General features: G+C 38.0%; 1 protein-coding gene across 1 annotated transcript in view; it reads left to right on the top strand.

The window, feature by feature from the left end:
- The window catches only part of grm1a (glutamate receptor, metabotropic 1a), a 28,723-nt gene that overhangs the window by 8,048 nt on the left and 5,809 nt on the right, over nt 1-14,866 (top strand). Inside the window, exons 3-5 of the mRNA XM_062437026.1 lie at nt 11,067-11,302; nt 12,784-13,030; nt 13,675-13,843. Of these exons, the coding sequence (XP_062293010.1) occupies nt 11,067-11,302; nt 12,784-13,030; nt 13,675-13,843 (652 nt within the window). The remainder of the gene's footprint in view (nt 1-11,066; nt 11,303-12,783; nt 13,031-13,674; nt 13,844-14,866) is intronic.

Genomic DNA, 14,866 nt, shown 5'->3' with positions numbered 1-14,866 from the left:
GAAGACTTCAAAAGGATGTGGCAACCGATTATTTCTTTCTTGAAACAGGATGTAGGACAACCTGAGTAGTACTGGGTGGGTGGGACGGGGTGGGTCAGGGAGGGAGTTATTATTTATTTATTTCATAAATGTATTATTTACTTATTTTTGTATATTTCTTATTTTTCTCCCATCTATTGTTTTTTATTTATTTACTTATTCGTAGGACACCTTTGTTACTTGTATTACAAAATATTGAAGCATTGCATAAACCAAGATGGATGTATATGTGATATACTGTCTGCTTCACAATAAAAACATTTGAAATATTAGATGAGAAACACATACTACTCAAAATGAACCAGGAACCACAGGAAATGTATTGATGTAGTTTTTGAGAACAGAATTGGTTGTATAACTGAGCTGGAAACCGGTTGGCGGGCAGATTAGGATAGTCAGTCAATTCTTCAATAGGTTGGTTGGAAACAGATAGGAGTAGAACCTTCTTTGGCTGTGGAGTCCAAAGATTTAGGTCTAGACCCCCAAGTCATGAGAGTAACCTGGAGAGAACAAAAGAAGACTGAGGAACAGAGAGACAAAGATGGATGAAGTTAGAGACAGAGATAGAAAGATAAGACAGATAAGCAGTATCATCACTTTTTATTGAAAACAGTTTCTCAAAGTTTGTCATTTGAATGTTTTCAGATAAGATTAAGAGTGACATCTTTCTTCTTAGTCTCATAAAATAATAATATTCAAATGTGTAAAGACTCATGATTATATGATGTTGTGTTTAGCACCACAACACCTCATAGGGAGGAGGTCAGCATGGATGGATAGGTCAACAATGTATGTGATTTTGACTTAACCTTAAAGCTGCACCAATCCATGTTTTCATATCAACAGTTGATCAAATGATCAAATTTAATGTGAAAGGTGATGCTCATAGTGACGAACCCACAGAGAACTATCTTTTGACTCTACAGTCCCCTTTAGCTCCTGGAAACGATGTGGCACCTTTCGTCTCATTGTTTTGGGTTTATGACCCGCATCATTACTATAATGGTCTGGTCTAACCTCTAATCAGTGGCATGTACTGTTGCCGCAGGCAGCTGTTGTCAGTACAAAAGCTCAAATAAATTCACTGCACACTACTAATCAAAGACAGCTGAAGTTAGCTGCTACCTGGTAATTACACAGCTAGCTGGTAGCTGGTAATAGCATGGCACAGTTTGGTTCTAGTCTTGTCCTTCACATATTTTTATAATTTCAGACATACATGATAGCCTACGTCTTTTCACCCTGTTCACCTGTTGCATTGAGTAATATCATCCTCTTACCTTTAATGGTTACTGCTTGTATTGCATGAGATGGACAAAACATGCTCAAATTCTTGCAAGCTTTGCAAAGTATCATTGATCTTTAAAACTTTTTAAGAGGTATTTTCACAGTGCAGTCTTTTAAGACTTCATAAAAAGCTTCATAAGGGAGGCCAGGGGAAGCTGTTTCACTTTGGAGTGTCTCAATTTATTTACCAGTGTGTTTGGGGGGCATTAATATCTTGAAATATCAGAACATCATGGGGGAACAGTGTGTGGATATATAGCACACATGACACTGTAAAATGGCCGCAGATTCCATGCACGTTATCTGACCACAGAGAGCAATATGTACAATGACTCCATGAGATGGCTGCACATAATATTACAGGTGAGTTTTGGCCAGTGTTTCTTTTTGCTAAAATAGCTGCTCCATTTATAGATGATGATGTCATGTTTGATATCTCTTTTCTTTACCACGATAAATTATTTTGCCCTTGAAATGCTGTTAGGTGCTTTATGATACTTTAGAAACTTACTTTTAAAAACAATTTGGGTGTTGATTCTGAAATAAAACATGCAGTTACAGCGATCACTTCACTGCATCACAGAAAAAGACATCAATGCATTTGAAATATTTGTCAGTGACTTAAAAAAAAAACCAAAAGATGCAAAGATTTTCGGCAAAAATTCAACAGAGACAAAATTGTTTTAGGTCTTAAAAGTTCAAAAAGTCGATTTCTTAATTGTTAGTTGTGAACATATAGTTAGTAGCTGTGAGCTGACAGTAATCATAGTACTCATAAAAATATCTGGCAGTGTCTTGATATTAACTAAGGCATCCCTGAGGCAAACTCCATTAAATGATCTCGCAGTTGAACTGATTATTAAATCTCTGTATCTTGAGTGTTAATTTCCACCTACTCACTTTTATAAAGCTATTGTGATGGAATACAAGTCTTTCTGCCAAGCTGTAGTTTCTGCAGCTTTGAACTAGATATACTGTACACGTCTTTCGATATCATCCCCTCCACTGGCTGCTCCACAAGCCTAATTTCTGAATGGCAGCATGGAGTGAACCCACCTACCCATTTTCCCGCCTGCTTGCTCTCTTGCAATTAGCAGCATTCGTTTTCTCTCTCCCTCTAATGCTGCTTGAATGCTGTTATTACTAAACAGCATTTGCATAAGCTTACACACACAGTCTTGGTCTAGATCCCATTTTGAATACTCGATTCTTGTTTTTTTGTTTTTTGTTTTCTTTTATTCCTGACAAAATGGACAGTTGGACAGGAATGTGGATGTTCTACCTCTGTAATGGCTTGACACTACATAGTCACATAGTCACTGGCAGAGTATGACTGTGCCTTTTGAGACTGCGCTGGGGTGCAAGGAAAGCTGTGAACCCATATTGTATGTGTCACATGCATTTCTGCATTTGGCTGTCCTATTTGATTTTCTATAACAAGGGGGACTGAGGTTTTGCTCTGAGCTTGAATAAATGAAACGTTTAGGGAGCCAGAGAGAGGAGTTGTGGCGCAACACATTTAACTGCCTTTTTCCTGTCATTTCCGAGGCTTTCATCTCCTCCCCATCTCTGGAAGGAGAGTGCGGAGGATGTGGAATTCTGCCTATTGACGAGTAATTTAGCAAATAGCGGGGCAGAGCGAAAAGAGACCTTATTTCTGACGAAAGCAACGGCAACAACGCCAAAATAGATGAGCATCTTTCTCATCCAGAATTATAGATGTACATTAGGTTAAGACTGAATTTTTTATTTTAGTCTTTCGATGTAATCCATCCTTAAAAATATTCCTTAATCAAATGTTATAAAACAAATTTAGATTTATGAGAACTGTTTAGATAACAAAATTAAGCCAATCTAAGAAGAAAATTATGTCCGTTCAATCACTGGATAGATATTGTAGTTTTAAAGATACATTTAAACAGATTCAACATGTTCACCAGAAAAGAAGTATGTATGATTTCTTTCCTGCTTTACATACGGCAGGGCTGTGTTTAGCCTAAAATCACAGGCAGGTTTTTCCAGATCATCTATTCTCTTCCCCTACTCAGGATTATCTTGAGATATGCATGTGGCATGAACCCCACACTCATAATATGCTGTATGCTCTTGGTTGGCTCACTTTCCAGAAACATCATTCTTTTATTAGGCTTCCAATTTGAGCGCAGCAGTGACTGTAACATTAGTTATGAATATAAAGACTGAGAGAGCGGGGAAACAAAGAGTGGAGGGTGGTTGAGGGGTGGGTGGGGTCATGATTCTGTCTTTTTGACCCTCTGCGCTAAAGCAATCTACATGTAAGTTTGGTGAGGCTTTACTGGGGTACATCATGCAGGAATCTGTCTCCAAATTCATTTTTGCAAGCAGGGAAGGATTTACTGTACTACTGGAATAAAAGGCTTGTGTGCTGCTTGTGCTATAGTCACCATGGAGATTCTGTTTGGGCTCATGACAGAATTGGTGTGATCGTCTCACTGCAGATCTGTCATTCAGTCTGTCAGCAGGGCTCCAAACACAATCGTCCCTTCTCTGAAAATATGGCTGACATCTGAAAAATTCCTCCCAGCAACAACAGTAACAAAGATTGTAATTATGAGATAAGGACACACTGTCAACGTTCACTCAGTAATGGAGCCCTGCTTACATTACACACACGTAGCTCTGGAAAGTACCGTATATTAAAGTTGAGTCAGGATTTGTGATTGCATCTGTTTGTGTTCCAGCGAGCAAAGGCACAATGAGTTGCATCTGAATATTTATAAAACGCCTCTGATGTTAATTGGAAGCAGCCACACATTGTCAAGGACATCTCTCTCTTTCCAATTGATGCCTTGTGTTTCCTTGTGCGAGGGGATGGGTGAATGACATTGGAGTGATCAAAAATAGCACACTGGCTTTGCATGTGGACATAGTTGTCACATCATGACTCGCTGTAGCCAAAATGCTTTTCTTGCACAGAGAGCTTCCGTTAGACCAAAGTGAATGTACATTATATTACATACGTGCACAAAGAGAATGGTGAGTGAAGGCACACAAAATTTAAAGGACAAACATGCAAGACACTACAAATCAGTCAAGGTTGTAACAATAGATTATGGATGAAATTAATCATTAACATCATTGATTATCAATTAATTATTTATATTTTAAATGACGTTTTCTCTGGTTTCAGCTCCACAAATATGGTGATTTGCTACTTTTTTAAATATAATTATACATTAAACACCTTAAGTTTTTGGAAAATGGGGAGAAAAAAATGCTAAAAACGTGTACTATAATTTATATGTGTCCTGTTAAGCCTACAGTTCGTTTTTAGGAGATGATGTGTGGTAAATTGAAGGTGGGGCTGATAGCCTGATTTTTGTTCTTGTGGATATTGGTCTGACAAAAGAAAAAAAAAACATTGCATCGTTGCATTTTTCGCAGTTTGCAAAATGCAGGGTGTGAACCTCTCCCTCTCATGTTTCACCATTTAATAGACTAAAATAAACTGATTTGCCAGTAATGAAAACATTCGTTGCCTCCTAGAATAGAAGTTGGAGATCAATGGGATTTATCATGCCTTCATCTTACTGAAACTGAAAAATGATCTTGTAGTTGTAATTGTAATATTGAACAACAAAAAGGTCAAAAACAAATGAGGGAGTGTGTATTGGTTTTACACTAAATTGACCAACTGATAGTAAGATCTTGTCATCCATCAGTCACTGCTGCTGCTAATATTTGATTCAGAGACTTTGCCATGGGGTTTAGTAGTGAGTTGAGTCCCCTTGGTAGTAAAAAGCAAAAAGGATTCCCTCCCAGCATTGTTCGCTGTCAGTGTACAGGAGACTGATCTCCCAACTCAAACTGGGGCATGATGAATAAGTAAAAGCACCCTGGATGGGCTTTTAAAGGTTCCCCTGCTCACCCAGGGCCCTCTGTGTCACCTCAAGAGAGTCATGCCACTGCCGCCATGTAGCTAACAAGCTGCCACTACTCCTTTTTTAGTTCCAAAGAGTAACAGAAATAAGAAATATGAAGGAGGAAGGGGAATGAGGGAGAGAGAGGTAAAGGCAGAGACAAGACAGAGGGAGCATTTTGGAAATGGAGCATTAGTGTTCAACTGATGACTTTTATTATTTATTTTACTGCCAGAGCTGTAATAATTTAAGATAATAAAGAATAAAGAATCTTGTAGGAACAGCGCCAAACTAAGAGCTGTTGTGTGAAGTTAAAGAGAGCAGAGCTGGAGAAAAGGTGACTAGATTCACTCATGTACTGTACATTAGTACAAGTTCAAGGTACTTGTTCTTTATGACATTATATTCATTTTATGCTTTTTTATATTTCTGCTCCACTCCACTAAATTTCTGAGGGAAATATTGTACGCTTGCTTAACTACATTTATTTGACAGTGGTAATCACTTGTTACTTTTCCCATTAAAACGTTTTAAAATGTGATGAAATGACCCAACAAGACATGAAGTGTAAGTAACAACCCCCACCCACTGTTTAAGAGAGGATTCCTCGTGATCCAGTTGGTGTCATAGTTTGGTTGTGGTCCACTCTCCTTAATGAGGAAAGAGGCTGCTATTTATTGCTTGTGATGCCTTTGTAAACTGCTGGGTTTTGACCCTTGACTCCCATGAAATCAGATAGGGTAATGACATAGTTTGAGAAAAACCTGAGCAAATATTTGTAGTTAGAGTTTATCAATTTTCACCTGTTTTATTTATTGGTTATTAGGTTGTTGTAAACACTACAGTTGCAGCCAGTTACATCACAAACTTGAGACATTTCATTGACTAGAAGTATAGGCAAACCTAAATTCTGTAGTCCTCCATAAATCTTTAATGCCATTAGTCACATTAAATATTACTTTTCAAGTAATCGTCATTATCCAGAAATGAAAATGTACGATACATCTATTTTTTGAAGCTAATAAAATAATTTGAGAGTCAGATAAATGTTAGTAGCACAAAAAAAATAAAGTGCTGCCTGCACATTAATGCATCAGTAATAATAATACAATATATATTTATTATGATATTTAAGTTAATCTTTCAGCTAATACTGAAGTACTGGTCACAGATATAATACTTCTAATAAGAAAGAGGTAGGCGGGCAGTGAAAACAACAAAGGGAAAGAAATACAAGAAGTTATGGTAGAGTCAAAATAACTGTGTGTGTTTTACTTCACAATGAAAGACTGATTGAATTCACTTTTTGGAATAATGTACTTCTCATAATTACACCAGCTGACATTCTAGTGGTCTGTGAATGACAGACAGATTAAAAGTTTTTTCATTAACTACCTGAAGTTTTATTTCAACACACGCATAGAGCAATTAGGAGACTCTTGACTCCCCTTTCCTCCCCTTCCTCTTTTTAAAGTAACTCTTCCCATTCCTCCTCCAGGGGAAACAGTGCATGTGATTAAATCTCTGCCCTGCCAATTAATTCATGGCTTCATAAATATACAAATGTGCTATCAAACTGGAACTAGATCATCTGGGAGAGGAGGGGGGCTCTCAGTCTACTCAGTGTTGTATACGACTCTATAAATTATCCAGCTGTTGACGTGCTGTGCTCCTCTAAACAATGCTACACATCAACAAGTCTCAATACATCATCAAAATATACATGGCCCATATGGCATCAAATGGATAGACCTTACTTGCAGAAATAAATAGATAATGCAGATAAATGTGTTGTTTAATTGTGTCTTCAATTGAGGATCGTTCACAGGTTGAAGGTCTGACTCTTATGTCACCCTGGGATAATTTATTTCCCAGTGTGTCTTAAAGTTTTTTTTGACCTGGATCAACTTTGAGATTTGTGGGATTTAGCGAGACCAGCGATGCCTCACCAGAAAGAGCAGCATCAGTTTGTTTCTATCCTCAAACGATCTATGATTACTTTTTCCTGAGAAACAACCTGTTGTGGTTGTGTGACTAGTGACTGTCCACGCACTGAAGCAAAGGTGAAAGATGTGTGTGATGTCATTCTCTCAAAAAACTTCTCAGACAGGAGGACGAGGACTATGGTTTGCATCCAATCTCCTACCTACATTCAAAATGTCAAAATTTAAAAAATCAGTCATATGAACTGTTTTAGTAAACATCACATTTTGGAAAGTGCCAAGTGATGAAATTCTCATATGTTAGGACAAATTATTAATCATGCTTTAGTTGCTAGGAGCTGAGTAGTATTACAAGTTATATTGTTGGGAAAACAACACAAATACAAAAAACATTTAGCATGTTCATTAATGTTCATGAACGATGTTTCCTCATTGCACTGAAAAAAACTGTTATCAGGGTGGAATGTTGAGTATTTACTGTTGCATATCAGTAGTATGAATGTCTACAAGACAAAGCCTGGGTAAGTGGGTAATGACAAACAACCTACTTTGATTTTTAAGCTAGGAGGACTCATTAGATTTACCATAAGTACACAAATATACTGATATGCAACACTTTTCCATATTTTGGAATTTTTTCCATGGAAGTAGAGGTAACATTACAAATGAAGCATTCAGAAGAGGCTAAAACCTGAACTACTGACTTTCAGAGAATATTTTATGCATATTTACCTCAAGTTTTGGAACTTTGACTAGATTTTACATACATATCCAACACTATAACAGTATGTCCTGTTTTACTTAAGAAGTTTTATGTTATGGATTATGCTTAGATCTCATCTCAGGTACATGCTGTTTTATACCTGGCACCCGCTGCCTTATCTGTCTCCAGTCCAACATCTGAAAAACTAATAACATACTTGAACATCGTTGACTGTATCTGACTAAGGTTATGTAATAATAGGTCTTCCAATATGCAGTGTGAAGCTGCGGAACATTGAGGTGACATTAAATCAGATTTTGTCCCATTAGGCATCCCTACTGTTTTGATAAGCTGTTTGGAGTTCTGCCAGGCAGCACAATCCTGAGAGACGAGAGCGAGAAGAGGGAATGTCATTTTACTTCATCACAAACTCCACTGTGAGGAACAGTCAAGCATTTCTTCAATGCCTCGTGTATTATTCAAACGCAGTGTTGAACAGCACTTCTTTTTCTCTCTCTATCTTTTTTAATCTAAAAACCAATCTGTTTTCCATTATTCTGTTGGAGCAAATACGTTTAACATTTTATACGTTTTCATTGTATTGAATAAACCACAAATTTAGTTACCATGTCAGGTAAGACGGTGTATGTGTGTGTGTGTGTGTGTGTGTGTGTGTGTGTGTGTGTGTGTGTGTGTGTGTGTGTGTGCGTGTGTGCGTGTGTGTGTGTGTACAGACAGAGGAAGTCACAGAGATGGTATTTACTTGGACTTAATTAAGGAAATGTGACAGGGCCGATGATATTCACGTGTCTCTGACTCTAAACTCAATTAAGAGAGTGAAAAGAATGAGTCAGTTGAATTGATCTTTCTAAATATACAGCAAAAATACACCACACAGGCAGATATCATTACCCCCCTACAAAAAAGACTTGTGATCTTAGAGATTACATTACTGGTGTAATTTTGTCCTATCTTTGTTACCCAAGAATCTTTTAAGTCTTTAGCAGAAGTTGTGTGCATACAGTGGGTGTATACTGTGTATAATTTTATAGATACTGATATTATATATTAATCTACCTTGCTCAACATGCTTACTTCAGTCATTTTGAACACATTATTGCATTACATATGCATGGACTGGAAAATGCCTTTTCTAATCAGAAATCAGTTTGTGAATGGAGTGTTGTATTGCAGCTGACTATCAACTATCACTAGTTATTATTATTATTATTATTATTATTATTATTATTATTATTATTATTATTATTATTATTATTATTATTATTATTATTATTATTATTATTATTATATGCATGGCATAGGAATAGGAAATAGGAAAACTGTATAATACTGCCAGCGTTGCTCTTCAAATTTCCACCACTCACTATGTATATGGTCTTTGATACTGGTCAGTAAGTGTACTACCGTATATTTTTGAAGCAGAATAAGCAGTTCACTTACCTTTAGAAATGTGATTGCCTGTACTGTAGGAAGATAACAGAACCAGTGGGGCGGACATCAGGGTCAGCAGGAGACAGCCTTAACTGCCGGATGGCATGCGCTCTACTTTCATACCTGTCTCCTGCAGCCCAAACTGTAGGAATCCATATGGCTTTGAGCTTGAGGAAGGTAATCACACTGGGTTCATGGTGCCCTCCTTACATTCTCACATTGAATAGTTGAATGTCTCCCTTTTCTTGACGGACGGTAATTGTGGACAAAAAGGTCAGAGACTTTGACCTGCATACACACACAGATTTCCTTATCCATCACTCCGAACATTCCGTGTGTGGGGTAATTGGTTCCATGGTGAGTCAAACCTAATTGCTGTGTAGCTGTCAATAGCAGCAGGTATTTCAAGGCAGTAGCCCAGAGCCCGTATGGAAAATAAAGAGACACAGAGAGCAAAATTTAGTCCGAAAGAAACCACACTGGCACAAACTCGGAGGCAGAGCAGAGCTCGGAGCGCAGCTGTTTATCTGTTAATTTGTTTTTGTGTCCCCTTTGCTGGTGTTTTCCATTCAATTTTCCATTCCTCTCGGAGCCCGCTGGCCAGCTGCATTGTCCAAATTAACTTGGTAGGGTAGAAACTCTCGCACAGAGGGTTACACAGACAAACAAACAAGCAAGCTGAAGGGACTGTGTAAAGCCTACAATTACGGTTCAGGCGCTATTGTTGAGATTTCCATCCTCTTAAATTGAGGATTGCTGTAGTGGACTTGAGATAAGCCTCCAGGCAGTGTTTCCACAGTAATTTAACATAATACAAGTCTACCTACTTGTAGTCGAATCTCAACACTTAAATGAAAACAAGACACATGACCTCAAGTTTTGGCTTGTGCTTTGGCTTTCTTTTGTCATGCTTTGCTTTTGTTTGTTGGAAACTTGCCTATTAGTTTCCATCTAATCACATACAAAACATGATAATTAGTCCACAGCTTCTCTACTTCACTTATTTTCTTTTACTTCATTTTACTGCTGTTTATGCTTACTTCTCTGTATAACCAAATGTTTTTTTATGTGTGCTTCTGTTTTCATGTTGTATGTCCTCTATAATCAAACCACCCCTTCAGAGGTGGTAATTATAAACCATTTTGCTGATTTTAATCATGTTGATCAGTTCAAAGACTCATAGTCACTTACTATGTAGATGTACTTTACTTTTTTTCTAGGCTGTATATTCAGGATAGGCCTATACAAGAACTGACTTTACTAGACTTGTTAGGCTTTCATGGACTTTTAGTAAGCTTTTAAACTAGGGTGTAACTCTATATCACTACTGAGCTGCCAGTGGTGCTTTCAGCCACCTGTGACAGGAGCTCAGCTGCTAAAAGCTACTGATTTGTTAAGTGGCAATGGTGACTCAGTATAGTCAGTTCAGTTTGAACATTTAGTGCCCTGTCATTCATGAAAATCATGAATGACAGGGCAGAATCTATTCTTTTCATAAAGCTGCATTACTGGAACCTGTGTTCTTTATGTTGTGTGAAATTAAATTACTATAGGTTTCGATGCTGTTGATGTTGTGGAAAGTTTTATGTGCATGTTGTTACAGTGAAGTACTGACTAGTATAAGTCTGCCAATGCCTCTGACTAAATTATGACATTACTTTATTCTCACTCAAATATTTTTAACATCTTTTACTGTTCCCACTGTGATGTTTCTATCTTCTTCTTTCTCTCTCGCTCCTGTAGTGATGGATGGGCAGATCGTTATGAGGTTGTGGAGGGCTATGAGCAGGAAGCAGAGGGAGGAATCACCATGAAGCTGCAGTCTGAGGTGGTCAAATCATTCGATGACTATTACCTGAAGCTGAGTCTGGACACCAACACCAGGAACCCATGGTTCGCTGAGTTCTGGCAGTACCGCTTCCAGTGCCGCCTACCCGGCCATCCACAGGAAAACAAGAACTACAAAAAAGTCTGCTCTGGTGGGTGGAAAAAGAGAAATGAATGTTTGTTTGTTTTTATAGAAGGGAATTTTTGTTGCATTAATGACTAGGCAAACACTTTTATTTTCCATGTATATTCAGACATCTCAGGTTCTTTCTTAAAGCTGTCAGTGAGAGAAGAGGGTTAAATTTGACCAGAGTGCGCAACTCATGAATAATAACAAAAACTGTGTATTTTTTCCCTCTGTTTTTCTTCCTGAATATTCTCTTCCTTTGCTCACAAAAGGTGATCACGGTAAATTGTGTTCTTGACTTGTTAATAGCATTTAAATCATGATTCAATTTACTCAACAACATATCCAATCAAAAAAATTAAAAAAATTAAAACGAATCAAATGAATACTGCAATCAAAATGTGTTGTTCAGCATGCTATCACATAAATAATAATAAAAAAGATCATTTAGTTTTTTGTACTGAAGGTATGCTTACAATGGCAGCATAGTCATAGTTGCTTTTCTACTTTCTCTTATCGTTTTGTATCACACTTTTACATACTTTTATCCCAAAGACCTTCAAGGTGGTAAGTGCATTTTTCTAGCCACTGCTATGGTGATGGCTTTCATCGGAATTGCACCTGCACTCTGTAAGCTTTTGACTCCTCCAAGCCAGGCAGAGTTTGACTGATGCTTTGTTAAACACAACTTTCTCTGTAATGACTTACCTTGAAACTGCGATTTTGTCCAATGAGAAAGAGGGGGGGGGGGGCTTGGCAGTCTCAGATCTTGGTTGGTGGTGTTGCATCAGTCAAACTCCAATGTGGAGCACTGTATGAGGAATAAAAAGAAAATGGCCTTACACATTGAAAAACTGCACAAAGGAATGGCTCACCTTGCACACACTGTTCACCCAAAACCCCTTAAGTACTTGAAAAAAATGTATTGAGATAGATCACACACTTTGTTGTCTACAGTTTGTGCATGCTTATTTCAAAGACAGGAAATAATCAGTATTTTAAATTCACTGTGTAAAGAGGCAAAATGTAAATTAATTTCTAAACATTGGAAGAAATATCTTCATGCAAGAATGGAAAGAAAACCCAGCATTTCCATCTTTTATTTAAAATTCTCATCCTTAAAAACATCTGATTGTGGGAACTTAACTACAGATGCCCGATAGGGAAATATTTTTTATACAACTTGGCATCCAGTCTTTCCCCTAACAGTGGTTCTGCACATCTGTTTCCTATTGCGCCTTTGGACATCGTGTTGTTCCTTGTATGCTAATATATTTTGCTGCAAAAGAGGATTCAGTTTTGAAATAAATTCTCCACGTTCAGTTCAAATTTCATCATGAATTGTGGAAAACACCAGGGTTTTTTTGCAGCACAATATTTATTATGCTTTTATTCCCACAGTGTGACTGCACTTTGAATACAGCACAAAAACACCAGACAAACAAGAAAGCTTTCTGCAATTGTTCTATCATTATTTTGATGTCCTCCTCTTTTCTCCTCTAACAGGAAATGAGAGTCTGCATGAAAACTATGTTCAGGATAGTAAGATGGGCTTTGTCATCAATGCCGTCTATGCCATGGCCCACGGCCTCCATGATATGCACAAGGAAATGTGCCCGGGACAGACAGGACTCTGTGGGGCCATGGACCCTATCGATGGAAGCAAGCTGCTGGATTACTTGCTCAAGACATCCTTCGGAGGAGTCTCAGGGGAGGATATTTATTTTGATGAAAACGGAGACACCCCAGGAAGGTAAGAAGAGGGGGAGGACTAAGGCATTTAGAATGTAGGAAGGCAGGAAAATGGTAATGGAAGATTTTATATCATCAACCTGGTTAAAATCTGTGAATTTATTTTCTCTCACATTCATCAGCATGCGTACACATGCACACATGTGTACACAAATCTTGAACACAGAGGGATGTAATTAGTTTGGACTGGAACAGATTCAGTTGATTGTGTGCTGTGGCAGCCACTTTCATCTCACTTCAGTCCAACAGACAGCATCTGACAGTCAGAAAACACAGCCGTGTCATTCCTTCGTCAGTTAGAGGTTAGGTGGAGTACATCATGGTTCAGTATAAAAATGAGGCCGCAGTGTGCACTGGCATGAGCTCTTGATGTCACACTAACAGGGTTATAAGCTGTTTAAGTGAGTTTGGATAAGAAAAGAGGTCTGCTAAGCTGAGAAATCGTTATCATTAAATTACCTGTCACTCTCTTCTTCTACCATCCTTCTGTATCTTTCTTTTCCCCACTCTTTCTCCGTCTGTGATCTTTAATTCCTCCCTGTTCTACTCTGTTCCACATCTGGTCTTATTATTTTTGTTCCTTTCCGACTTAATAAATTAATTCCCACTCATTATAGTAGTCCATCTCTTCCTCTGTCTAACCAGGTATGACATCATGAATCTACAGAGCGTGGGGGATAGTCGCTATGACTACATAAATGTGGGCTCCTGGCATGAGGGAATCTTGAACATCGATGACGAAAAGCTGTTGATGAACAGCAGCGAAATGGTCCGCTCAGTCTGCAGTGAGGCCTGCTCCAAAGGACAAATCAAGGTAGGGACCAAATCTTCCTTAGAGTAAATACTTAAGTGTTAAATTAACTTTGCCAATATTCATTCAGTCTGAAGAAAACCTGAAGTCTGAAAAATCAATAGTCATTAACAGTTGATATTTTGCTTTGTAGCAGAGAGGAATTATCTAAAAACTATCTAGGACTGTTAATTCAACACCATGCCAGTGTTTATAAGTAAATACCAGCAGAGTTAATTTAACACCACTTCTACTCTTAGTAGCCAATTTTCTATGGTAACAAGTAGATAAGTTTGGACAGCTCTCTGTGAGGCTGTACTTCGGAAAAAGGAGCTACATTTTAACATCAACACCTCTCTATATTTACTGATGTACAGCTCATGTACAGCAGATAACATCTACCATTGAGAACAACAGGAATGCCATTAGTTTTGTGGGTATAAAACCAAGTGTTGGGCAAACTGAAAAGTTGATCTGATGATGATGTTAGAGGTTAAGACAATAACATTATTACAATTCAATATGAGGGGGACATGTCACTCTGAACCAAAGAAACGTCAAACTGCTGGTGCCACTAGATGATAAAGGCAGACCGTCATCAAAGTGCGTAGGATTTATCCTCCAGGAACATGAATGTCTCTACAGAATTCCATGACAACCCATCCAACAGTTGACATATTTCAGCTTTAACATTGCCATCCCTAGATCCACGCTAAAAATAAGAGCGCAATCAGTTAAGACAGAGATGGTATTTCCCCTGTGCTCTCACATGACTTTTTTACTGGTAACTATGTCACCGCTTTGATGTGATTTGCTATACTTGCAATGAATCTCAACCCTTCCCATTTCTTCTCTTTGGCAATCGCCCACCATCTCCTAAGATGGCCAGCAAACATTTAGGATGTGTCTCTTTCTATGTCCTCCTTTTTTAATTGTTTTGGCATCCTGCTTCGTTAATTCGAAATAAAGTATGGCAAAGGAAAGTAGTCACATGTTCGTTCAGTCTGATTAAACATTATTGAGAAATGTTCTTATGAGAAAACAAAA

The sequence above is a fragment of the Scomber scombrus genome, chromosome 17 (assembly GCF_963691925.1).
Source record: "Scomber scombrus chromosome 17, fScoSco1.1, whole genome shotgun sequence".
NCBI classification, from domain to species: domain Eukaryota; kingdom Metazoa; phylum Chordata; class Actinopteri; order Scombriformes; family Scombridae; genus Scomber; species Scomber scombrus.
The sequence above is the reverse complement of the archived record's forward strand: the minus strand, read 5'-3'. Positions and strand labels throughout refer to the sequence as shown.